This window comes from Humulus lupulus, chromosome 6 (genome assembly GCF_963169125.1).
Source record: "Humulus lupulus chromosome 6, drHumLupu1.1, whole genome shotgun sequence".
Classification (NCBI taxonomy): Eukaryota; Viridiplantae; Streptophyta; class Magnoliopsida; order Rosales; family Cannabaceae; genus Humulus; species Humulus lupulus.
Genome location: NC_084798.1, coordinates 220410347 through 220437705, shown reverse-complemented (window position 1 = coordinate 220437705; position 27359 = coordinate 220410347). Strand labels below are relative to the sequence as shown.

General features: G+C 29.6%; 4 protein-coding genes across 7 annotated transcripts; all 4 read right to left on the bottom strand.

Annotated features, from left to right (window-relative positions):
* Positions 1 to 332: 332 nt before the first annotated feature.
* On the bottom strand, positions 333 to 3763 carry LOC133786140 (wall-associated receptor kinase-like 3). The gene is made up of 3 exons (XM_062225352.1): positions 2839 to 3763; positions 2151 to 2264; positions 333 to 1537 (listed from the first exon to the last, which is right to left on the bottom strand). Exons 1-3 carry the CDS (start codon positions 3761 to 3763, stop codon positions 333 to 335), a joined length of 2244 nt encoding a protein of 747 aa, XP_062081336.1.
* Positions 3764 to 6912: 3149 nt separating this feature from the next.
* On the bottom strand, positions 6913 to 8037 carry LOC133786138 (wall-associated receptor kinase-like 1). The gene has a single exon (XM_062225351.1). The coding sequence runs from the start codon at positions 7849 to 7851 to the stop codon at positions 6913 to 6915; it is 939 nt and encodes a 312-aa protein (XP_062081335.1). The 5' UTR covers positions 7852 to 8037.
* A 1216-nt stretch (positions 8038 to 9253) lies between these two features.
* On the bottom strand, positions 9254 to 15288 carry LOC133783442 (uncharacterized). Of its 2 annotated transcripts, XM_062223066.1 has the most exons (10): positions 14479 to 15288; positions 13430 to 13823; positions 13293 to 13351; positions 10968 to 11601; positions 10770 to 10865; positions 10444 to 10685; positions 10149 to 10364; positions 9991 to 10083; positions 9804 to 9908; positions 9254 to 9725 (listed from the first exon to the last, which is right to left on the bottom strand). In XM_062223066.1, exons 5-10 carry the CDS (start codon positions 10861 to 10863, stop codon positions 9381 to 9383), a joined length of 1095 nt encoding a protein of 364 aa, XP_062079050.1. In that variant the 5' UTR covers positions 10864 to 10865; positions 10968 to 11601; positions 13293 to 13351; positions 13430 to 13823; positions 14479 to 15288; the 3' UTR covers positions 9254 to 9380. The 2 variants fall into 2 exon arrangements, with proteins under 2 accessions (XP_062079050.1, XP_062079051.1); XM_062223067.1 differs by lacking the exon at positions 10968 to 11601.
* Positions 15289 to 15511: 223 nt separating this feature from the next.
* On the bottom strand, positions 15512 to 24292 carry LOC133783441 (wall-associated receptor kinase-like 10). 3 transcript variants are annotated; one of them, XM_062223065.1, is made up of 6 exons: positions 24203 to 24292; positions 23015 to 23080; positions 22033 to 22819; positions 21865 to 21933; positions 19111 to 19218; positions 15512 to 16825 (listed from the first exon to the last, which is right to left on the bottom strand). In XM_062223065.1, the coding sequence occupies exons 3-6, from the start codon at positions 22769 to 22771 to the stop codon at positions 15639 to 15641; spliced, it is 2103 nt and encodes a 700-aa protein (XP_062079049.1). In that variant the 5' UTR covers positions 22772 to 22819; positions 23015 to 23080; positions 24203 to 24292; the 3' UTR covers positions 15512 to 15638. The 3 variants fall into 3 exon arrangements, with proteins under 3 accessions (XP_062079049.1, XP_062079048.1, XP_062079047.1); XM_062223064.1 differs by adding an exon at positions 23959 to 24005 and having other exon boundaries at positions 21865 to 22819; positions 24203 to 24276; XM_062223063.1 differs by having other exon boundaries at positions 21865 to 22819.
* Between the last annotated feature and the right edge of the window lie 3067 nt (positions 24293 to 27359).

The following is a 27359-nucleotide window of genomic DNA, read 5'->3' as shown; positions in this document are numbered from 1 at the left end:
CACGAAACAAAGAAAAGAGAGGCTGTAAGGCTTCGGCCAAATATTTTTAAATTCTTTTATTTGTCTAATTAAACTTATAATAATAAACTTAAGCATTCCCAACACTAAATCGTCCCCAAGTAGATACCAATTGGCTTTATAATCAATTAAACAGTACATATATATACACATTCAAATTACTTTATTAATTAGTCACCTCTAGATATGCTACTGCCATAACCTATAAAGTATTCCAAATTTTAATTGACCAGTCAAATATATATTATTGTTTTTTTTAACTATCCAAATTTGAAAAGCAAAATATAAGTGAAGAGTATTACAAAAAAGATACCTTAAAATAATTGTAATTCTTGATACAACGAGAAGCTAGTAGCATTACTATCAAAAGTTGATGACGTGGAAGCATTCCAAGAGTAGTCTATAAATTCAGGTTGTGCATATGCCAACTCTTCGTAATTATGTTGACTGCCCTTTGAATCTTTATTATCACCGACTTGTATCCTTTCTAGCTCCTTTGCTACTTCTTTCATGGTAGGTCGATTCCTTCCGCTCAAATGTAAGCATCTCTGTGCAAGATCAGCAACAACTACAATCTCTTCTTTTGGCGCTTCTTTGAGAATTTGACCATCAAGAATGTTAAACAGACTACTGCTATTTTCCTCCATTGTCATTATAAAATATGTCGCCAAACTTCTTCCTTCCTCTGATCTTGCTGCAGATATTGCTTTTTGTCCAGTCAAGAGCTCAACAAGAATCACTCCAAAACTATAAACATCACTCTTATCTGTAAATTGGCTTGTTAGAAAATATTCTGGATCTAGATAACCAAATGTGCCATAAACTACAGTGGTCAAGTGTGTTTGCTCTAAGGAAATAGTTCTTGATGTACCAAAGTCTGCAACTTTAGCTCTCAATTTTTCATCAAGCAGTATGTTTGTAGACTTAACATCTCGATGATAAATTGGAAAAGAAGCTGCTGAGTGTAAGTATGAGAGAGCTCCCGCAACTTCAGTTGCAATTCGTAATCGCATGTTCCATATAAAAGGAAACTCTACATTTTTGTCATGAATATACTCAGAAAGGGTTCCGTTTGGGACATATTCATAAACTAGAAGTGGAACATCTGTCTCCAAACAACATCCCAAGAGCTTGACAACATTTCTATGATTGATTTGCGTAAGAATGACAACCTCATTAATGAATTCAGAGAGTTTGGCTTCATCAATTATTTTAGACTTCTTTATCGCAACAATCTTTCCGTCTTCCAACATTCCTTTGTACACAGTGCCTTGACCTCCTTGTCCAAGAACTCTGTCTATACTAAAGTTATTTGTTGCCTTCTCTAACTCTTTTGCATCGAACAACTTGGTTTGCTCGACATTGTTTTCACTCGAGTGTATTTGCTGTTCCAACAAAAGGCCACCATTTCGTTTGAAAAATATTTTCTTCTGTTTAATTTCTTTTCTTTTCTTTATGAATTTGTATAGTCTCCATGTACCAAAAACAAGTACTAAGACTCCAAGAGCACTCCCAACTCCTGTTTAACAATTTTATGAATAAATAAACACAAATATATGTCATTTTTTTAATCAAAGCATTAACAATTAGTTTGTAATATTAAATTGGCGTAAATTAAATAAAACTTTATATTGCCTTTATATCTCTTCAAAACTTTAGTTTTCTAATATAAATTTTATGATAAATAAACAGAATTATCACATTAACTTATTTTTTTAAGGTATTATGAAAACTGATTCTTTGTATTTTATTTCTTTAATCTTCATTCATATCAACAAGTTTACATACACACATTGCTTTGTAGAGGGACGTGAAATTTCTATTGTGTCACTTAAAAAAGGGATATAAATGTCTCTATTTTATTGTAGTAATGTTCGAGTAAAAAAGTGGCAAAATTCCAATTATTCCAAAATTTCAAAACTTTATAGTTAATTTTTAACAATATTTCCCTTATTTGAAAATAAATTTATAATTTATCAAAAAAATGTATTTGTAATATTTAAATTTTACAAATAAATATTAAAAATTTTGTTCTAATATATATTATAATATCCAATATTATTATTATTTAGTGAATTGATAAGCAGGCATACATACAAAATTATAAATATGCATTGTATATAAAACCATACCTATGAGGATAAATTTGCTCTTGTAACTACAACGATATCCCCCGATTGTGTTGACGCAAGTACTGCCTCCATGACATGGATTTGGGATTTTCTCATCATTGCATTCATTAATATCTGACAATTAATTTGTATAATTTTTCTTGTTAATATATATTTGAAATAAATATTACTATTTTATATGTATTTATTATGATGTATATATATATATATCTTTGTATTTCCATGAGTTTACATTACATAATACATATTTGTACGTTTTTGTGTAATAATAGTACGTGCATATACTTTCATAAAATTCAAAATCTAAAATCAATAATTAAATAATATATTGTCAGAATAATAATAAATTAAATATTCTATAGACATACAATATCCTTTATCCAACTAAAGCAATTTATTTATTTATTTAGTCCTTTAGTTATGTATAAATAAAAAATGATCATGTATTTCTATTTCTAATAATTTATTATTTTATTATATTTGTTCATAATATTTATAAATAGAAATTGAAACACAATTTTCATATTATAACAAATATTATAAAAATGAATATTAAAATTCATTATAAAAAAATTATAATTTTACATTTTTTTATTATATTTAGCAAATAATGTAAGTAATTACATCAAATAATCTTATTAATGACATTTATCATGTTAAAAAATATTAGTGGTGCATTGAGGATTACCTTGACACCCGTCCTGAATGTACGGACTCCCTCGAAATCCATTACTGCAACGACAGCTGTATATCCGATTTAGAGAGGAATTTAAAGTACTAACATCATAGCTTTCGCAGTCGAAGCTGCTAGATGTGGATGTGGTTGGCATAACATGTGTTTTAAATATGTCGAAATACGTAACATTAAGGGACCAACTTAGTATGGCGGGAACATAATAATCCAGATCATCATCATGGGATGTTTTGTACTTATCAATTTCATTAGCATCAATCAGGAATGCATATTTGCAATATTCGTTATCACGATTTGTTGCAAGAGTCGTACTAGAATCATTATCGATGGAGATTTTGAAGCTCTCACCTGTACCCATAGGGAAATAAGTACTACTACAACATTTAACGCCATCGCAATTACTAAAATCAATACTATTGGATGATGATGATGAGCATGTGAAGCTGCTGCTAGTGCACCCATTTTGGTAGACCTCCTTACCTTTCCTTGTTTCGTACTTGGCAAAAGCACCACAACTTACTGCGATGAATTCATTGTAAGAAGCATAGTAGAAGGGGCTTCCTGTTAAATTTGCTGATTTTATGCTTGTCTTATTTGCACAGTTGAAGAAACTGATGGGGCTTCTCACCTGAACCCATCCAGATGGTCTATTGTACTCATTATTAATTAACGAAATGTTAAGTACCTGTAGTTGAGTGTGTTTGAGGAAAGGCGTAGAGTTGTGGCAGGAGATTTCGAACCATTTGTTAATATAACAATTGGACGATCCAATTCCGAATGGGAATGGGATAGTTATGTTTCCGCACATTTCTCGACAGCCAGGTTTGACAAATATAGCTAGTACTGTTGACGATGTTGTCATTAATAACCATCCAGTTATGATAGCAAACAAATAGTTCAGCATAGTAGTCACTACCATTTTCTTCTTTCTTCTTTATTAATGATCACTTTGACGTAGTCTCCTATCTAAAAAAATAAAAACAGTAAGAAATTTCTCTAATAAAAGTGATGTGTTATTTTTTTTTTAAACAGTCGAGATATGCATGAAATATACTACTTACACTATTAAAGTTATGGCAATATGATATGCCTGATATAAAATATTTGCATCATGTCGAAATTAATAGAATGATACCATTAAATTTTATATATTATTCTACTTTTCCCAGGAATATAGATAACAAGAAAAAGAAAACAATGAATTAATAAAAGAGGATATTTTGTGATACGTACCACAGAGAGAGATGAGCAATAAGTTGGAAATTTTATTTGTGTGAATAAGGAATTTATGTGACATTAGTGAGAATATATAATATTCCAAAGATATGTGAAATTCAATTTTTCTTTTTTTTTTCTTTTTTAAAAAAAGAAAAAAAGAAAAAGAAGAAGACATCCTATCAGTATGTGCATGTTCTTTTCAGCAGAAAAAAAAATGATATGCCAGATATAAAATAAATATATATATATATAGATGAATATTTGCGCATGAAATTTATCTATTCTATATATAGATAACAAGAAAAAGAAAACACAATGAATTAATAAAAGAGGATATGTTGTGATACGTACTAGCTAGCTACAAGGGAGTCTTTGTGATATTTCTTTCCACCAGAGACAGAGACAGAGACAGATGACAAAGTTGGAAATGTTATTTGTGTGAATGAGGAATTTATGAGACATTAGTGAGAATATATAATATTCCAAAGATTCAATTTTTTTTTTATAATACTTAAGGTTGATTTGAGTTCATTTTAGCCTTGTACTAAAAAGTAATAAGGGACATGTGGCCCATGTAGCGATATAGGTCACTACTAGTTACAACACAAAAAGATTCGTATTTTGACTTTATTTTTTTCTAAATTATCTTTTGAAAAATTGAATTGTATATTTATAAAAAGTTCATCTCTTTAATATGCTTTGAACATATGAAAAGGAAGAGAGCACCAAAAAAAAGAATCAAATTAGGTGGGGATTTGTTAAATTTTTTTTAAATTTTAGTTTTTAAAATGTTCAATAATTTTTTCCAAAAAACACTATTATATATTGTTGTTATTTAATTTTAGAATTAAAAAGAATGGTGCATGTGCAAAGCAAAACATAAAATATATAGATGATTATTTGCGCATGAAATTTATCTATTCTACTTTTCCCAGGAATATACTACTAAATAAACTATGACAATGTTTTATTTTGAGGGTCTTCACAAGTTTCCCATCAATAAAATAAAAAAAAGTAACTCTTCATATTTTTCTAATAAAAGCAAACAATCAAGTAGGTACAAGACAATTATTATAATAAAAGTGATGTTCATATGAGATAAAAGCAATATAATAACTAGAAAAGAAACTAATAAAGTGCCTAAAGTCTACACCGACCACGTAAAACTAAATGCCTACAATAATCACATGTTATGTTCATGTTATTTTATAATTTTGGTTACTTTAGCATAATAATGAATCAACTAAAAAATTATTATAATAAAAGCAATATTCTTATAAGATAAATGCAATATAATTTATGTATTGACTACAACATAAACAAATAATGAGCATTGACTAATAATACTAGGAATTGGGTTAGTCTTGTCATGTTTCACTTTTTCTTCCACTAGCAATTAAATAGTCCTTGTATTTTCATGTCTCCACTGCCAATTTTTCTTTTCACACTTCTGTTCACATACCATTAATTATTCTATCCTTTCGAATATATTAATCCAACTTGCATAATCCCACTACACCTCTAACACACACACACGCCTAACTTGCATAACCTCACCACACCATCATATATTCCAACCAATCCACTATTCACACACCTCCATATGCCAGATATAAAATAAATAGAGAGGTAAACAACGTTGTCTCAACCACACTTATATATATATAGATGAATATTTGCGCATGAAATTTATCTATTCTATATATAGATAACAAGAAAAAGAAAACACAATGAATTAATAAAAGAGGATATGTTGTGATACGTACTAGCTAGCTCTACAAGGGAGTCTTTGTGATATTATTTCCACCAGAGACAGAGACAGAGAGAGATGACAAAGTTGGAAATGTTATTTGTGTGAATGAGGAATTTATGAGACATTAGTGAGAATATATAATATTCCAAAAAATATATAATATATCCGTACTATCAGTATGTGCATGTTTTTTTCCGCAGAAAAAAATAAAATAAAATAAAAAGGGGGAAGAAAGAAAATGGAGGAGAAAAAACTAATAAAGAAAAGATAAAATTTTGTTTGGAAAGTAAAATTAATTGAGTTGTTTCGATTATCATATTACTTATATCGTTGATAATAAAATTTTATAAAACCTTCATATCTTCATCCAAATTAATCTCGTACCGGCATAATAAAGTCTAAAATATACATAATCCGACCACAAGTCTAAATTATCTAAAATCTCACACTTATAAAAGTCTACAAGTCTAAAATATTCAAAGTCTCGTACATATATAATAAAGTCCATATAAAATGTTCATAACAAAGTCTCATGAAATAAAAAGTCGATAACTCCATACAATAAAGTCCAACTCATCAGAACCAACTTCTGCACAATGACAACAATATCAGCCAAACAAAGTCCATTTTGAACTAATTACTGTGTTTAATTTATGCATACACTATAAACTCTAAAATACAAAACTATGACATATAATTTACTGTATATATATATATATTTATAAGAGAAATGAGAATGAGAGAGAGCGTGAGAATGAGAGCTGAGAGCTGCACGAAACAAAGAAATGAGAGGCTTCGGTCAAATATGTTTAAATTCTTATATTTGTCCAATTAAATTTAATTATAATAATAAACTTAAGCATTCCCAACACTAAATCTTCCCCAAGTATTTTTTTTGTCACAATAGATAACAATTGGCTTTATAATCAATGTGGGAATAAATTAAAATGGATACTAATTAAACAATACATATAAACTACAATAACCTATAAAGTATTCCAAATTATAATTCAACAGTCAAATATATATTATTGTTTTTATAACTATCCAAATTTGAAAAAGAAAATATAGGTGAAAAGTATTACAAAAAGGATACCTTATAATAATGGTAATTCTTGATGCAACGAGGAGCTAGAAGCATTATTATAAAAAGTTGATGACGCGGAAGCATTCCAAGAGTAGTCTATAACTTCAGGTTGTGCATACGCTAACTCTTTATAATTATGTTGACTACCCTTTGAATCTTTATTATCAATGACTTGTATCCTCTCTAGCTCCTTTGCTACTTCTTTCATGGTAGGTCGATTCCTTCCGCTCAAATGTAAGCATCTCTGTGCAAGATCAGCAACAACTATGATCTCTTCTTTTGGCGCTTCTTTGAGAACTTGACTATCAAGAATGTTGAACAGACTACTGTTATTTTCCTCCATTGTCATTATAAAATATGTTGCCAAACTTATTCCTTCCTCTGATCTTGTTGCAGATATTGCTTTTTGTCCAGTCAAGAGCTCAACAAGAATCACTCCAAAACTATAAACATCACTCTTATCTGTAAATTGGCTTGTTTGAAAATATTCTGGATCTAGATAACCAAATGTGCCATAAACTACAGTAGTCAAGTGTGTTTGCTCTAAGGAAATAGTTCTTGATGTACCAAAGTCTGCAACTTTAGCTCTCAATTTTTCATCAAGGAGTATGTTTGTAGACTTAACATCCCGATGATAAATTGGAAAAGAAGCTGCTGAATGTAAGTATGAAAGAGCTCCTGCAACTTCAGTTGCAATTTGTAATCGCATGCTCCATGTAAAAGGAAACTCTGCATTTCTCTCATGAATATACTCAGAAAGTGTTCCGTTTGGGATAAATTCATAAACTAAAAGTGGAACATCTGTCTCCAAACAACATCCCAATAGCTTGACAACATTTCTATGATTGATTTGCGTAAGAATAACAACCTCATTAATGAATTCTGAGAGTTTGGCTTCATCAATTATTTTAGACTTCTTTATCGCAACAATCTTTCCGTCTTCCAACATTCCTTTGTACACAGTGCCTTGACCTCCTTGTCCAAGAACTCTGTCTATACTAAAATTTTTTGTTGCCTTCTCTAACTCTTTTGCATCGAACAACTTGGTTTGCTCGACATTGTTTTCACTCGAGTGTATTTGCTGTTCCAACAAAAGGCCACCATTTCGTTTGAAAAATATTTTCTTCTGTTTAATTTCTTTTCTTTATGAATTTGTATAGTCTCCATGTACCAAAAACAAGTACTAAGGCTCCAAGAGCACTCCCAACTCCTGTTTAACAAGTTATGAATGAATAAACACAAATATATCGCATTTTTTTAATCAAAGCATTAACAATTAGTTTGTAATATTAAATTGGCGTAAATTAAATAAAACTTTATATTGCTTTTATTTCTCTTCAAAACTTTAGTTTTTTAATATAAATTTTATATGATAAATAAACAGAATTATCACATTAACTTATTTTTTTAAGGTATTATGAAAATTGATTCTCTGTATTTTATTTCTTTAATCTTCATTCATATCAACAAGTTTACATGCACACATTGCTTTGTAGAGTGGCGTGAAATTTCTGTTGTGTCACTTAAAAAAGGGATGAAAATGTCTCTATTTTATTGTAGTAATGTTCAAGTAAAAAAGTGGCAACATTCCAATTATTCCAAAACTTTATAGTTAATTTTTAACAATATTTCCCTTATTTAAAATAAATTTATAATTTATAAAAAAAAAAATGTATCTGTATTATTTAAATTTTACAAATAAATATTTAAAATTTTGTTCTAATATATATTATTATTATTATTTATTTTTACTTTTGTTGGAATGAATGAATTCCTAGATGTACCACTATTGGTAATGAATTTTCCCTATTTTTACAGAATTAGTTAATTAACCGTGCATGCATTATAAAATATTATTTTATGATGAATTGATAAGCAGGCATACATACAAAATTATAAATATGCATTGTATATAAAACCATATACCTATAATGATATATTTGCGCTTGTAACTACAACGATATGCCCCAATAGTCACTACAAAAATCAGGGCCTATACCGAGAACAAATGTCCTCGGTATAAGCCGAAATGTCCTCGGTATATCTTATACCGAGACAATGTCGTCGGTATAAAGTTGTCGGTACAGCCGCGTCGGTAAAAACAAAACGTCTACCGACGACATTCAAAATGTTCTCGGTATACGTTTTACCGAGGATAATGTCCTCGGTAGAAAGTGACAAATGTCCTCGGTACAACAAACCTCAATTTCTCATCGTACTGGTACATACCGACATCTTGGTGGTATATACCGAGGACAATGTCCTCGGTATAGACTTGTCCCCAATTTTTTTTTATATTTGTTATTCCCTTATTTATTTATTTATTTTGAATTAAATATAAGAAAATAGAATAAAATTAAAACACTTATATTAAAGATATAAAAAAAAACATAAGAGTGTATTCGTTGAATTAAAATAAAGACTTGTCTTAAACATGATAATGTAATAGTCAATTGTAATAAAATTCATACATAAGTCCTACTGAGTCGGTGCTCCAACATCAGGATCATCGGGTGGTGGTGGTGGGGCAGATTGAGATCCCGGGGTGATACAATGAGTCCGGACATGCTCCTCTAACTGTCGAAGACGCTCTCTCATCTCAGACAACTCTTCATCTCTAGTTTGTGAAGGACGAAAATCAAATGGAGTTCGGTCCCTTATGTTAAGGATACGTCCATATCCTTTCTGGTGGCCCCGTCGTTTTCCGAAGACATTTTGTACCAAAGATATGTCTTCATCTTCAGGCGCACTCGAAACTGGTGTGGAACTCTCAGTATCAGTTGCCTGTGTCTGCTGTGTGTCGCGGTATGCACGCAATTCCTCCTGTGATACAATGTATAATGTAATTAAAATTTTGAAACAATTAAAAATTTGAAAAATGTTTAAAAAAACTTAACGTACCCAAGTATTTTTTGCTGTCTCTGTCACCCACCCTGTGCCTGATTTATGGTGAGTATCCATCCAGCTATCCGGGATGGACTCAAGTTGCCCAGTCTCTAAATTGCGCTGTCACGTACATATATTTTTATAAAATTAATAATTAAACGTAAATAAGAAAAATAAACTAAAAAATAATTAATTAACTAACCTTTTTATAGCGTAAGGCTGGGATTGACTGAGAACCTCCATAGCTAAGCTCTTTCAATTTCTTTCTATTTTCCTTGTTGACCACAGAACGTTTCTGCAAAAAGTTATCGTTAGTAATATATTTAATTAAGATAGTTAAGTTTAGCAAGAAATTAATACCGTAATTTCTGGGCGACGGAAAAAATCAATTGCTTTTTGCCACTGCGTATCCGTGCAACCACCATAACGATTTTGTGGCCCATTAATCGTTAAGTGCTCTTTAATATCGTACTTCCAGTCAGAATACTTTTTAGCACACGAAGTATCAATGCCTCTCAAGATCCCAGGCATATGCCCTTCTCCATATCTAGTACGCCCAATATCAAACAAATCATCCTAATTTACAAACATTTATTAGTAAATATCATATATAACATAAAATAAGAATTAAGATAAAAATACATAAACTACTTACTTCCAAATGTGCAAGTATTCTTTCTTTCGAGGCATTTGGTACTTTTGACCATTGAGGACAGTCCGGATCTGTGTACTGTCGAACAAGTAATCCGAGCTCTCTTGAGAAATTTGAGCTGTACTCTCCGATCTCTTTATATGTTCTCCCCCGCACATCCCACTCGAGAGGGAGAGGACGCCCCAACTGTTCCCTCTTTTCCCGCGTGTTCAATCCCTTATGGCGTCCACGTTTACTTGGAGGCGCTATTGTATGCAAATTCAATATTTTAAAATTAATATGGATTAATTGTTAAATTTTAAGGAGTATATCAATGTGTAAAATATTACCTCGTTCACAATCAGCTGGGATATCTGCCGGTCCACGTGGAGGATCGCATCCTCCACCATCACCCCCGTGAGATTGAGCAATAACATCAGCCATATCTGTCAAATTAATCGATATTAAAATTACATTTATCAGTTAAAAATGACAATATAAAATTATTTATTGTTAAAAATAATTACTTCAACATATTATAAAATTACCACTTAATTATCACTATAATAATCTTCACTATCATCATCGGTTTCTATGTGTTCATCTTCCTCTTCATCATCTTCATATTCAACCTCCTCCTCCTCCTCCTCCACTTCCTCTTCCTCCTCCTCCTCTTCTTCTTCCATTTCCTCCTCCCTCTCCTCCTCAATTGCAACATTATCTATCTCAACAAATTGTAATGGAGCCCCCGTACGTTCAAAGCTGATTTGTGGCAACGGTCCAAGATCAACGAATAATTGGAAATTAGAGGAACTAGTGTCGTGCATAACATCTACTTCTACATCCTCCGCTTGTTCTTCAACTAGTGGGAACATCCATCATCTCATCTTCATCATTTTGATCTATCCGAGCTCTCATTGGTATTATTTCATCCTCTCCATGCCAATGCCAATTGGTATATTTCCGTAGAAAACCATTTACAAAAAGATGATTTTCTAATACATCAATTGTCTGAAATTCAACGTTGACACACCTCCTACACGGACATTTCACCAATCCCCTTGAGTCAACGCACTGCCGGGCTCTCTGGAGAAAATCCATCACACCAGCCTCATACTCATCGGATAATCGATCTGTCAAATTAATCCAACTCTTGTCGATCGACATTGTATGAATGTAGCACTGCACGGAACACTAATCATCAAACTTACAATCAATTTGTGTGTGTCCTAATTCAGAGAGAGGCAAATGTAAGAGTCTTCAATGACTCACCCTCTCTAAACGGGTCTAAGGCTTCTTGTGATGAACACTAAAAAAATATAATATTATCACTATGTGATAATAATACTATTATATCTTTGGTAATAATTTCTTATTACCAAAGAAAAAAGCAAATATAATTAAATATGTTTTTTTAATGTCTTATGCTTTTTGAAGTTAATTATGTTGTTTTATGATATCTAACTATAATATATTTCAGTGTAAATATTATTAAACTTATTTAAATTTGACATATTAATTTAGTATTTATTAAATTACATATTTTACTTATGCTTTATTGAATAGTTTGATTAATTTAAACAAAATTTCTAAAATTTGTTTAAAATTTATTTAACTACTTTAGGATTAATTTTTATTTTTATTAAAATTTAGTTGCATAATGTTAATGTTAATTTTTTTTATTCTTAATTTTAAAATATATTATTTATATAAAAAACATAAATTATTCAAAAATTGAAAAAAAATATTAAAAAAAATACAGAAAAATTAAAAACAACTAACAAATAATATTAAAAACATATTTTTTTAATTTTAATTTTAATAATGATTAAAACTAACAAATATTAAATTTAATTTTTTTAATTTTAATTTTAATTTTAATAATGGTTTTCTAATAATATATTTGTTAATTTTATTTAATCAGAACTAACACATATTATTTTTTTACATATTAATTTAGTATTTATTAAATTACATATTTTACTTATGCTTTATTGAATAGTTTGATTAATTTAAAAAAAAATTCTAAGATTTGTTTAAAATTTATTTAACTACTTTAGGATTTAATTATTACTTAAATTATTTAATTAATGTTTATTTTTATTAAAATTTAGTTGCATAATGTTAATGTTAATTTTTTTAATCTTAATTTTAAAATAAATGATTTTACTTATCAATTCACTATTTATTAAATTAGAAATTTTATTGAGTACTTCTACTAATATTCACAATATCTCTAAATTTTACAATTCTATAAAAAATTCGGCAGCATAACGACTATATTTTCATCTATCCCAAAATTTAAAATCCTGCAAATAACACATAAAAAATATCCAGACCCAGATCATGCAGAGAGCATTACAAATTCATTTTAAATAACTATATAATTTATAATTATTAGTCTAAATTTTATTAATTATTCAATTTTCTAACCAAAATATTAAAATTCTACTAAAAATTAACAACAACAAATTAATCATCAATATTCATAAAATCTGAATTTTTACTACTAACATAAGCAAAAAAATTAAAATTGACAACAACAACATACTAACATTACCACCAAAATTTTCAAATTAACACTCAAATATTTAATATGTTTACTAATATGTTTAATACACATAAAATTCACCAAACACAACATAGAATTTATTTAAAAAAAATACTAATTAATCATTTAACAATTTTCTAATTCCTAATATCATTTTTACTAATACTTATTTTGAAAACCTAAAAATAAATACATTCTATCTAATATAATTATTTCAGATTTTTATTAAAATTAATATTATATTATTTATATAAAAAAACATAAATTATTCAAAAATTGAAAAAAAAATTAAAAAAATACAGAAAAATTAAAAAAAACTTACCAATGCCTTCAATATCTTGCTAGCAATCCCTATAATCCAACAAAAACCGAATACCCAACCTTCAAACAAAAATTAGAAAATATCATTATACAATTTCATAAATATATATATATATAAAATGAATAAATAAACCATACCTTCAACAAATACACAGAAATTCCTTCACCCTTGGCAATTTTGGGGCTTAAAACCGAGCTTTTATGGAGGAAAACGACTATAATCGGCGGAGGGAGGCGGAGGTTTCGGAGAAAACCCAGAGAAACCAGAGAGGAAGGAGAAGGGGCTTCGCGGCTGAGTGTGATATTTATAAACCCTATACCGAGAACATGTTCTCGGTATAGGTCCTCGGTATAGCAACTAAACCTATTCAGAACCGCGAAAATGTCCCGCGCATATGAAATGTCTATACCGAGGACATGTTGTCGGTATAATGTTCTCGGTATTGAACCTTTTTTTTGTAGTGAGTGTTGACGCAGGTACTGCCTCCATGACATGGATTCGGGATTTTCTCATCATTGCATTCATTAATATCTGACAATTAATTTGAATTATTTTTCTGGTTAATATATATTTGAAATATATATTACTATTTTTTATGTATTTATTATGATATATATATATATATATATCTTTGTATCATACAAGGCACTATATGCCCATCATAAAAAAAAAGATTGTCTAACCTCTTAACTTATTTCCATGAGTTTACATTACATAATACATATTTGTACGTTTTTGTGTAATAAGTACGTGCATATGCTTTCATAAAATTCAATATCTAAAATCAATAATTACATAATATATTGTCAAAATAATAATAAATTAAATATTCTATAGGCATACAATATCCCTTATCCAACCAAAGCAATTTATTTATTCATTTAGTCCTTTAGTTATATATAAATAAAAAAATGATCATGTATTTAGAAATTGAAATATATTTAAAAAATGAAAACTTTAAAATATTATATTTTTCTAATAAATATACTTTTTTTCATTAGGTAAAAATCAAAATTATTTTTAAAAATATTAATTAAAAACTATAAATATAAACCACTAATCATTGATCTTAATTTAATAATTAATATTAAAATAATTATCTTTCTATATAGTTAATAATAGTTACACCCAAATATATATATATACCAGTTAATTTAAAAAATATTAGTGGTGGATTGAGGAATACCTTGACACCCGTCCTGAATGTACGCACTCCCTCGAAATCCATATCTACAGCGACAGCTGTATATCCTATCTAGAGAGGAATTTAAAGTACCATTATAGCTGCTGCAGTTGAAGTTGCTAGATCTGGATCTGGTTGGGATAACATGTGTTTTAAATATGTCGAAATACGTAACATTAAGGGACCAAGTTAGTAGGACAGGAACATAATAATCCAGATGATGGGATGTTTTGTATTTATCAATTTCATTAGGATCTATCAGGAACGCATATTTGCAATATTCGTTATCACGAGTCGTACTAGAATCATTATCCATAGAGATTTTGAAGCTGTCACCTGTACCCGTAGAGAAAAAAGAACGACAACATTTAACGCCATCGCAATTACTAAAATCAATATTATTACTGCTATTGGATGATGATGATGATGAGCATGTGGAACTGCTGCTACTGCACCCTTTTTGGTAGACCTCCTTACCATTCCTCATTTCGTACTTGGCAACAAGACTATACGCCGCTAATAATAGTAATTACCCGCCGCTAATAGTAATTAAAAAATTCCCGGGCTTTTTTATTACGTCAATTGGCGGTGGACTATACGCCGCTAATAATCGTATGTCCGCCGCTAATAGTCTATCCAATAGCGGCAGACTGAGCTTGCCGCTAATGCCCACGCCGCAAATGCCTATAATTGTTGTAGTGACTCCACATTGATTTTTCTTTTAAAAAATAAATTATATATTTAGACGAAAAAATATATTAAGAATAAATAAATGTTGTGTTTCGTACCAGAAGAGATCGAGTATTGATAAGGAGATTGAAATGTATATTTGTGTGAATATGATGTTCACCATCATTCTCACCTACTTGTAAGGATAATATTTATGGAGATAATATTTATTAGATAGTGGGCAATAAAAATCCGTAAAAAGGACTAATTGGAAAAATAAAAAGGCCAAAACAATACAAAAACACGAATACTACTATATTATATTACATAGTAAAAGTACCAAGCATTGAATGCTTATACAACCAGATGAAACCAAAGTTAACAATATTATCCAATAAAGTAAACCACAATGTATAATTGATCTCTAAATTCGAGATAGAAAAAAATAAGTGAAGAGTTCTACGTACAAAAAGGATATTACTATTTGTTCACCCTTACAACAATGGTAATTCTTGATGCAACGAGAAGCTAGTAGCAGCACTATCAAAAGTTAACCCTATTGACGATGTGGAAACATTCCAAGAGTAGTCTGCAATTTCAGGTTGTGCATATGCTAAATCTTCATAATTATGTTGAATACCATTGGAATCTTTATTATCAATGCCTTGAATCCTCTCTAGCTCCTTTGCTACTTCTTTCATGGTAGGTCGATTCCTTCCATTCAAATGTAAGCATCTCTTTGCAAGATCAACAACAATTAAGATCTCTTCTTTTGGCGCATCTTTGAGAACTTGACCATCAAGAATGTCGAACAAACTACTGCTCTTTTCCTCCATTGTCATCATGAAATATGTTGCCAAACTTCTTCCTTCCTCCTCTGACCTTGTTGCAGATATTGCTTTTTGTCCGGTCAAGAGCTCGACAAGAACCACTCCAAAACTATAAACATCACTCTTATCTGTGAATTGGTTAGACTGAAAGTATTCTGGATCTAGATAGCCAAATGTGCCATAAACTAAAGTGGTCAGGTGAGTTTGCTCTAAGGAGATAGTTCTTGATGTACCAAAGTCTGCAACTTTTGCTGTGAGTTTTTCATCAAGGAGTATGTTCGTAGACTTGACATCTCGATGATAAATTGGAAAAGAAGCTGCTGAGTGTAAGTATGAAAGAGCTCCTGCAACTTCAGTTGCAATTCGTAATCTCATGTTCCATGTGAAAGGAAACTCTGCATTTTTGTCATGAATATACTCAGAAAGTGTTCCGTTTGGGATGAATTCATAAACTAGAAGTGGAACATCTGTCTCCAGACAACATCCCAATAGCCTGACAACATTTCTATGTTTGATTTGTGTAAGAATGACAACTTCATTGATGAATTCAGAGAGTTTGGCTTCATCAATTATTTTAGACTTCTTTACAGCAACAATCTTTCCATCTTTCAACATTCCTTTGTACACAGTGCCTTGGCCTCCTTGCCCAAAAACTCTGTCTATATTGAAATTATCAGTTGCCTTCTCTAACTCTTTTGACTTGAACAACTTCGTTTGCTCGACATTGTTTTCACTTGAGTGTATCTGTTGTTCCAACAAAAGGCCACCATTTCGTTTGAAAAATGCTTTCTTGCGTTTAATTTCTTTTCTTTTCTTTATGAATATGTATAGTATCCATGTACTCCCCACACCTGTTTATCATGTATGAATAAATAAACATAATCATTCATTTATAGAAATATGGAATTTTTTAAAAACTTATTCTTAATTAGTTAGTAATTTTAAATAAGCATAAATTGAACTGATTTTTTAATATTATTATTTCTCTTCTTCTAAACTTTAATTTTTTGATATAAGTTTTATAATATATAAATTGAAATTTATCAAACATTTGATTTTTTTCTTTCTGTTTTGGTTTCTAGGCTAGATAATGAAATATACTATTATTCATTTGATAAAAATATTGTTTAAAATACAATGCAAAATAATTTTTTGTGTTTTTCTTAAATTACAATGCAAACTAACGGAGATCAATAGGAAGAGTGACGGAATTACTATTATACTAATTTCTGGTATTTTTCTCGCTGAAAAAAAAAAGATTGAGTCTATGATGCGTACAAACCTCAAACTTTAGGGTAGTTTGGTGACAAAATAGCCTCAATTTATTAAATTAAAATTTGTGATAGATTTAAAATATATTTATAAATTTTTATTAAAAATATGATTAATTAAAATATATGGATATTGGTGGTAAAAATACATAATTTCTCAACACGATTACAGTTAAATTCCTAAGTTTTTTTCTTTTGCATCAAAAATACTTCCTGTTACACTTTTTTGGTAATCGTAGGTACCTAACAGTTAAGATGTAATTATTTCTTTTGGAAATGTGCTATAATTCAAATATTAATAAAAAAATTAAAATATAATATTATGAAGCTCTTATACTCACAAAAATTGTTGTGAGTAAAAGCATAAGATTTTTTGTAAAAATGAGAGAGTAGGTGGATAGATGAGTTCTATTAGTAGAATAGTTATCCCAGTTATATTATTTTATTATTTAATTTGTATATCTCTTCTATATAATAAATGTGTAGATAAATGAAATTCTTGGTTTTAACAGTTTTTATTTTGTTAATGTTAACTTTAACAAAATATTATTATATTTAATAGAATATTCTTATATTTAACGGTAGTTTGTAAACACTTAAATTTAAATAAAATAAAATAAATAATTGAAAAAAATTAAATTAGGATATTTTTTAGATATTTTGTAATGATAATTATTTAAAAATAATAAATAATTAAACAAATTAAAATAAGATATTATACAATGATAATTATTTTAAAATAATAAATAATTAAACAAATTAAAACATGATATTTTTGAGATATTTTATAATGATAATTATTTAAAAGTAATAAAATCATATGTTTTATAACTTAAATAAAATTTAATTAAACTTAAACTTACTTGTTAGAATAATATCATATTAAGAATATAATATAATTTACTATGAATTAGCAACAAATTAATTTTTTTTTAAAATAGCAAGAAAATTAAATTTAAAATCTACACATAATATTTAATATTACATTAAACATATAATATAATCTCTTGTTGTCACTCCTAAATATAAAAACTAGAACAAACATAAATTTAGACAAAAATAAATAAATTATTTAATTAAAATAGAATATTTATTTCAAAATTTATATGATATTAATATAAATTTAATAAAAATAATTAATAAATTTTATAAATAAAACTAAGCAAACATGCAGACTGCACGTTGCTTGTATCTAGTATATATATATGTGTAATGTTTAAATTTTGTTCCATTATATATTTATTATTATTGATTTTTATTTTTGGTGGAATGAATTCCTAGATGCACTATTGTTATGTATTTTTACTATGTTTTACATTAATTAACCACTACAAAATATTATTTTATGATGAATAGATAATCACACATACACACAAAGAAAATTATATATATATATATTATATATATATATGACAATTTTTTTTATTGGGGCTTTACTTTAAGCCCTATCAGTAGGTCTCTCAGTGTTTCTCGACCCGTGAACAGTTTTCGGCGCGACTTTTTTTTATGACCGTGTATATTGTAGCTATTTAGAGCATCCTGCAAATTTTCAGAAAATTTCGAATAATTTACAATACCGAAAACTAGGTTCAAACATGTTGTTTTCCACGCGTATAAACAAAATTAGTCACGTGTGTAACATGTTTGAACCTAGTTTTCGGTACTTTAAACTATTAAGAATTTTCTGAAAATTTGCAGGATGCTCTAAACAGTTACAATATATATGGTCATAAAAAAAAATCGCGCCGAAAACTGTTCATGGGTCGAGAACGCTGAGAACTCCACCGGTAGGGCTTAAAGTAAATCCGCTGTAGAAGAATTCTCATACATATATATATATATATGCATTAGATATAAAGACATACCTATAAAGATGGTCTTGCGTTTATAACTACAGTGATAGCCCCCGACAGTGTTCACGCAAGTAGAGCCTCCAGGGCACAACACTGTTCCCTCAATGCATTCATTAATATCTGATAATTAAATAGCACATAATTTTTTTAGTTAATATAAACTTTATTATTTATTTATTTATTATCATATATATATTATAAAAAAAAGATTACTGTAACTATAATAATAAGTCCTAACTAATTGCATTTATGAACAACCTTTATATACAATTTGTGTCTTTTCTTTTTCATTTTTCTTCCCGAGTACTTCTTCTTCTTCTTCTACTACTTTTTGTCTCTACAACAACCCACGTCGGGGTACCACAAAGCCATTGCTGGAGTTCCATTTTGCCGCCACGCGCCGAAGCTGAAGCACCAGTGGCCGGTGACAACCCCATCCGCAAAACCTCAGGGCCATTGGAGTTACGACGCACACGAACGGAGCAATCAAAGTTTCGTCATCAAAACTTTGACCGCGCTTTCCGGTGAACCCAGACCTCCGTTCGGTGAGTGGGTGGCACCATTGGAACCAGTGTGAAGGGAGGAACGTCACCCACTAAGTCATTTTGGTCAACTCGTTATTTTTCTCCGGCGAGATTTTGGGTATCTCTGTCCCTTTGGAAGCATTTTCCGGCGAAACCAAAGGTCATTTGGGCAAAGGAGTTGTGCATCCGTGATGTACTACTCAAGAGGATCGTTTTGATATATGCCATGCATATATTCATCGACGTTTCCGGTATCGCTATCAACCGCTAGAGTGCACCGCTTGGGTGAGGTTCCGGAACTTGAAATTTTAAATATGGTCATATTATATGTCGTTGGACACGATTTTGAATAAGGAATGCAATAATGATAATCATTTGCTCATTTGATACACGTACGCAAAACGTGATATATAAATCGAATTAAATCACTCTAGGATAATCGTTAAGCTTGGGAGTGTCGCTTTGGGCTCGGATTGAAAATTCTTAAGAGTTAGGGACTCAACTTGACCATTGGACTTGTTTTACTCGTATTGAATTGCATTAAACATATTCTAATTTTGATATTTATAAAATGTTTGAAAAATAGAAAACTTAATCTGCATGTTTTCTGTTCTGTTCTGAGGGCACTGAGTGTCAAATATATTCTTTTGTTCACTTAATTATGCAGGTTATGATTTTTGGGTTTTATTCAAATGCAGCTGTTATGCTGCCCAATTTTCTAAAATAAAAAGGGAATATGTTTCTTTCTTTTCATGTTTACCTGCATTTGGTTATACCAATGAGATCCATAGTAATCATGATTTGTGCATGTTGTTGTTTCATGACCTAGTCTCTGTATCATCATAGGTAGATCAGGTGTCCACTCACCTGTAGGTGTAAAGACCTAGCATCTGTATACAGGAAGTGTTATGAGTCTCCTCCTTATGGTGGTTATGAGGTCCGGCTACCCGGTTTAGGATGTTGGTTTTTCTATGGTGGGTAATGGGAACTAGGGATCTAGGGGATAGTGTGATGTGCACTTGTAGCTATGCTCTTATTTGTGGTTTCTCTCTATTTTGGTTTATACATGATGATGTATGTTTTGTTTTGAAAAGCTAACCATGCAGGGGTTTTTATTAAACGTTTGAGTCCTATGTTATTAGTTGCTTTCCTACTGGGCTTTATAAGCTCACCCCCTATATCTCTCCCATTCCAGGATCCTAGTGACACAATTGTGGATAAGATGAATTATCGATGGAGCCAATGTGTTTAGCCTATTTCTATTTTGTGTCATTGTCTTATCTTTTGAGCATTATTTATGTATTCGACTTCGAATCTAATGATCGGTATATCTGAATGATCTATGAAATAGTTAGGGATAAGGAATGGTGGATGCTAAGTATTATTTTGGGTGTTTATGACTTATTAAATTTAACTATTTGGTGATTACATAATTGTAGGAATATTATTGTTTTATTTATAATGATAAATGGTCATACTTTTATCACTAATATTTTTATACATAATTATAGGAGTTATTTTATTATTTTAACTTATAATTATAGTACGATTTATTATAAATTAAATGATAATTTATAAAGACTATTTTCCAACGAGGGTCAAAGTTTGACCTTTGACCATCCAAGTTATGGATATTACAAATCTGCTAAGGCCTACCGCTCGGGACGTGACAAGATATCAACTTACTACATATTAACACGTTCAAAACCAACTAAAAAACAATAATTGGAAGTCAACTCAGTGCATACCAACACGTTTAAAAAAAAATTGAAATATATCTGAAAAAAAAAAACTAAGCATCAATTAGATATCAACACAATAATAAAACAATTACAAATAAACTTAAACAATTAAAAAAAACAACACGAAAACAACTCTACATAAACCTGGACAACTATAAAATAACACAAAAGAAGAATAAAAGAGGCAAAACGGTAATAAATGTAAAAATTTCCGTAAAATTGAAAGAATAAAAAAATTTGTTAGTCAGTATTCAAGTGTATTATATAAATAAAAATAATTAAAGTATATTTTCTCCACATTTATTAGAACATCTTTAAAAATAAAGAGTAAAAAATTATAACAACTTATTTAATTTTAGAATTAAAGAGAATGGAGCATATGCAAAGCAAAACATAAATTAAAAAAAAACTAATTATTTACATAACTAACAAAAACATCCAAGAATATATATATATGTATGAATTAATTTAAATAATATTAGCGGTGGATTTTGGTTTACCTTGACACCCGTCCTGAATGTACGCACTCCCTCGAAATCCGTGATGGCAGACACATCTGGATATCCGATCTAGAGAGGAATTTAAAGCAACACCATCATAGTTGTCGCATTCGAAGCTGCTAGATGTGGTTGGCATAACATGTGTTTTAAATATGTCGAAATACTTACTGTTAATGTTCCAACTTAGTCGGACAGGAACATAATAATCCAGATCATCATCATCATGGGATGTTTTGTAGTTAGGATCAATCACGAACGCATATTTGCAATATTCGTTATCATGATTTGTTGCAAGAGTCGTACTAGAATCATTATCCATAGAGATTTTGAAGTTGTCACCACCTTTGAAAGAAGTACGACAACATTTAATGCCATCGTCGCAATTACTAAAATCAATATTATTACTACTACTGAATGATGATGAGCAGGTGGAGCTGCTGCTTGTGCACCCATTTTGGTAGACCTCCTTACCACTCCTTATTTCCAACTTGGCAAAAGCACCACAACTTATTGCAATGAACTGATTGTAAAAAGAATAGTAGAAGGGGCTTCCTGTTAAATTTGCTGATCTTTTGCTTGTCTTATTTGCACAGTTGAAGAAACTGATGGGGCTTCTCACCTGAACCCGTTTGTCATATAACGAAATGTTAAGTACCTGTAGTTGAGTTTGATCGAGGAAAGGCGTAGTAGAGTTGCGGCAGGAGATTTCGAACCATTTGTTAAGAAAACAATTGTTGGATGATGATGACCCAATTCCGAAAGGGAATGGAATAGTTACATCTCCACACTTTTCTGGACAACCAGGTTTCGCAACTATAGCTAGTACTGTTGACGATCTTGCCATTAACAACGATCCAATAATTATGATAACAGACAAGTAGTAGTTCAGCATAGTAGTTACTACCATTTTCTTCTTTCTTCTTTATTAATGATCACTTTGACGTACGTCTCGTATCTAAAAAATAAACACAGTAAGAAATTTATCTAAAAGAGGTGATGTCTTTTTTTTTTTTAAACAGTCGAGATATGTATGAAATATTACTTTTCCCAGGAATATATTACTAAATAAAAACTATATATTGAGAAGAGGGCAGATAACAAGAAAAAGAAACCAATGAATTAATAAAAGAGGATATGTTGTGATACGTACTTGCTAGAAGGGAGTGTTTGTGATATTATTTCCACCAGAGAGATGAGAAAGTTGGAAATGTTATTTCTGTGAATAAGGGATTTATGTGACATTAGTGAGAATATATAATATTCCAAAGAAATGTGAAATTCAATTTTATAAAATAAAAAAGAAATAAGCATATAAAGAAAATTCGAGGAAACATCCACAGTTGAAAAGTCTTTACTGAACCAAACATTTTCCCGACTTATTAATTGCATTAGATGTCTAGTCATTCATAAATTTATGCATTTGTCGGCAGACACTATGATATTCAAACATAAAGTAGTACTTGAATCATGGCCTACCTATTTAATTTGAACATATTAAATAGAAGTAATAATACGATGATACAAAATTTATTACTAAACACTATACGTAACAGTTTAGCTTAACTAATTATATTTATTAAAATTATGATTTACTATTTTAAAAAACAGTAACACGTCACTACGTATAATATTTAGGTACATATTTTTAGTGCACGTATCATTACTCATTAAAAGTATGATTGATTAAAATATATGAATATTGACAGTAAAAATATATATTTTCTTAACACAATGACAGTTAAATTCCTAAGTTTTTTTCTTTTGCATCAAAAATACGTCTTGTTATGCTTTTTCAGTAATCGTAGGTACCTAGCAGTTAAGATGTGATTATTTCTTTTGGAAATGTGCTATAATTTATTAAGAATTGATAAATTTAAAAGATATTTTCACTTCTAGGTATATTCAAATATTAATAAAAAAAATTAAACTATAATATAATTTACTCACAAAATTTGTTGCGAGTAAAAGTATCAGATTCTTTGTAAAAATAAGAGTAGGTTTCGCAACTATAGCTAGTACTGTTGACGATCTTGCCATTAACAACGATCCAATAATTATGATAACAAACAAATAGTTCAGCATAGTAGTCACTACCATTTTCTTCTTTCTTTATTAATGATCACTTTGCCATAGTCTCGTATCTAAAAAAATAAAAACAGTAAGAAATTTATCTAAAAGAGGTGATGTCTTATTTTTTTTTTAAACAGTCGAGATATGTATGAAATATTACTTTTCCCAGGAATATACTACTAAATAAAAACTATATATTGAGAAGAGGGTAGATAACAAGAAAAAGAAACCAATGAATTAATAAAAGAGGATATGTTGTGATACGTACTTGCTAGAAGGGAGTGTTTGTGATATTATTTCCACCAGAGAGAGAGATATGAGAAAGTTGGAAATGTTATTTCTGTGAATAAGGAATTTATGTGACATTAGTGAGAATATATAATATTCCAAAGAAATGTGAAATTCAATTTTATAAAATAAAAAAAGAAATAAGCATATAAAGAAAACTCGAGGAAACATCCACAGTTGAATAGTCTTTACTTATTAATTGCATTAGATGTCTAGTCATTCATAAATTTATTCATTTGTCGGCAGACACTATGATATTCAAACATAAAGTAGTACTTGAATCATGGCCTACCTATTTAATTTGAACATATTAAATAGAAGTAATAATACGTTGATATAAATTTATACCTAAACACTATACACAGTAACGTAACAGTTTAGCTTAACTAATCACATTTATTAAAATTATGATTTACTCTTTTAAAAATCAGTGACACGTCACTACGTATAATATTTGGATACATATTTCTAGTGCACGTATCATTACTCATTAAAAATATGATTGATTAAAATATATGAATATTGACGGTAAAAATATATATTTTCTTAACACGGTGACAGTTAAATTCCTAAGTTTTTTTCTTTTGCATCAAATATACGTCTTGTTATGCTTTTTTAGTAATCGTAGGTAACTAGCAGTTAAGATGTGATTATTTCTTTTGGAAATGTGCTATAATTTATTAAGAATTGATAAATTTAAAAGATATTTTCACTATATTCAAATATTAATAAAAAAAATTAAAATATAATATAATTTACTCACAAAATTTGTTGAGAGTAAAAGTATAGATTCTTTGTAAAAATAAGAGTAGGTGGATAGATGAGTTCTAATAGTAGAATAGTTATCCCAATTACATTATTTTATTATTTAATTTGTATATATATATATAGGAAACGACTATAATACATCACTTTTTTTTGCAACACTGGTGCATCTTTTTATTATTTTCGGCATCTGGATAGATATAATCTCAAATTTTTTTATATGACGGTACACATTGTATGTATTTAGAATATCCTGCAAATTTTCAAGAAATTCTGAATAGTTTACGAAGCCGAAAACAGAGTTCAAACTGTCAAATTTTACACGCGTACACAAAAAAAAAAGACACACGTGCAACAGACAGTTTAGACCCTGTTTCGGTACTATAATTTATTCATAATTTCTTGAAAATTTGTAGGATGTTCTAGATAGCTATACACTACAAGAAAAATAGTTTTTAGAGGCGGAAATATTACCGGCGGACTAAATCCACCGGTAATGTGCAGTATATATAGCGGCGGAGTACTGGGTCCACCGCTAATAATGAGGAAATCAAAATAAAAAATGAATTTTTTATTAGCAGTGGATTTGCGCATTATTAGCGGCGGATTATCCGCCGCTAATACAAATGCTGGGAGACCGGTTTTAAAATTAATACCGGCGGGATAATGGATATAGCGGCGGGACCCGCCAGCGGGGTATGGTGATACCGGTGGGACCCGCCGGTAATAGTATAATACCGGCGGACCCCGCCGGTGACGTTGAATTACCGGCGGACCCGCCGTTGATGTTTTATTACCGGCGGAGACCCGCCGGTAATAATAGTATATAATATCTAATAACATTTTTCCCCAGCCCATTCGTCTCCCTCACCCGTTTTCTCTCCCTCCCGACTGCCATTTTCACCCGTTTCAAGTTGATGAAAACCAATGGTTGATGAGTGATCCACATACTTCACACGTCGGAATCACGTACTGGCTCCAAAATCTCTCACTTTCTCGTTCACGCACTCTATTTCAGGTATAAATCCATCTTTTTTTTTCTTTTCAAAATAATGTCGAACAGTTAAACATTTGTATTGAGTATTATACATGTTGATTCTAAATATTTGTACATTGTTGTGCGCTTTTGCTACATGTTCTGCTTTGCTTGCTTCTTTCTTGGAAATTTTTACATTTTTAAACAATAATATTGATCAATAATACTATTGTTCTATTCTATCCATTGATGTCTACTATTTGAACTTATATAGTAACCACTCTTTCGTACAGATTTGTGATTTTGGACTTGCAAAGTGGCTGCTCAAGCATTGGACTCATCACATCGTGACAAAATTTGAAGGCACCTTCGGGTTAGTAGACCTCATACTTCCTTCAGTTCTCGTCTTCCCTCAAAGATTTTGTCTAGCCTTAAAAGTTTTTGTATTTTGCAAACGCAGCTATCTTGCTCCTGAGTACTTACTCCATGGGATAGTAGATGAGAAAACAGATGTATTTGCCTATGGGGTGCTACTATTGGAATTAGTCAGTGGACGCCGAGCGCAAGATTATTCCAACCAGAGCCTTGTTCTTTGGGTATGCTATGTTGTACATGCTACTGGCTGCATATCTTTACATGCAATGGCAAGCTAAAAGGATGTCTGTTAATTGTCTTTCAATTTTGACCTTTTCAATATAATTTTTCTTTGTTTCAGGTGGCTTGTGACAACTTGGGTTGATTTTTACATAAACTTCGCTGTTTTATCGGTATGTTCTATATATATATTTGCTTAATTTTTGGAAAGTATGTCTGAAATTGATTGTATTTGTATTTTTATTTCTATGTTTATTTTGCTAAGCTTGATAATGACATGTATATATTAATGGATAAAATTTTGTAGGAAAATTTTCATTAATATCTTATAAAAAATTTTACAATTAATAATGATTAATTAAAAATTACTACATATCTTATAAAAATTTATTTTTTAATTTTTTAATTAGTTAAATAATAAAATTTTGATTCAACATTATTTAATTAAATAATTTAATTTAATAAGTCTTTAAAATTAATAATGATTAATTAAATAAATAATAAATTATTATAAGAAATTATTTTAATTTATTTATTAAATATTATTATCTAATATTAACTAATATTAAATTATTTGAATATAGAAATTGAAAATTTTATTTAATAAAAGTTTTTACAATTAATAATGATTAATTAAAAATTACTACATATCTTATAGTAATTTATTTTTTATTAAATAACATTATCTAATTGAATAATTTAATTTAATTTAATACAAATCTTAAAAATTAATAATGATTAATTAAATAGTTAATATTATTAATTATTTAATTTAATAGTTAATGTTATATAATTAATAATA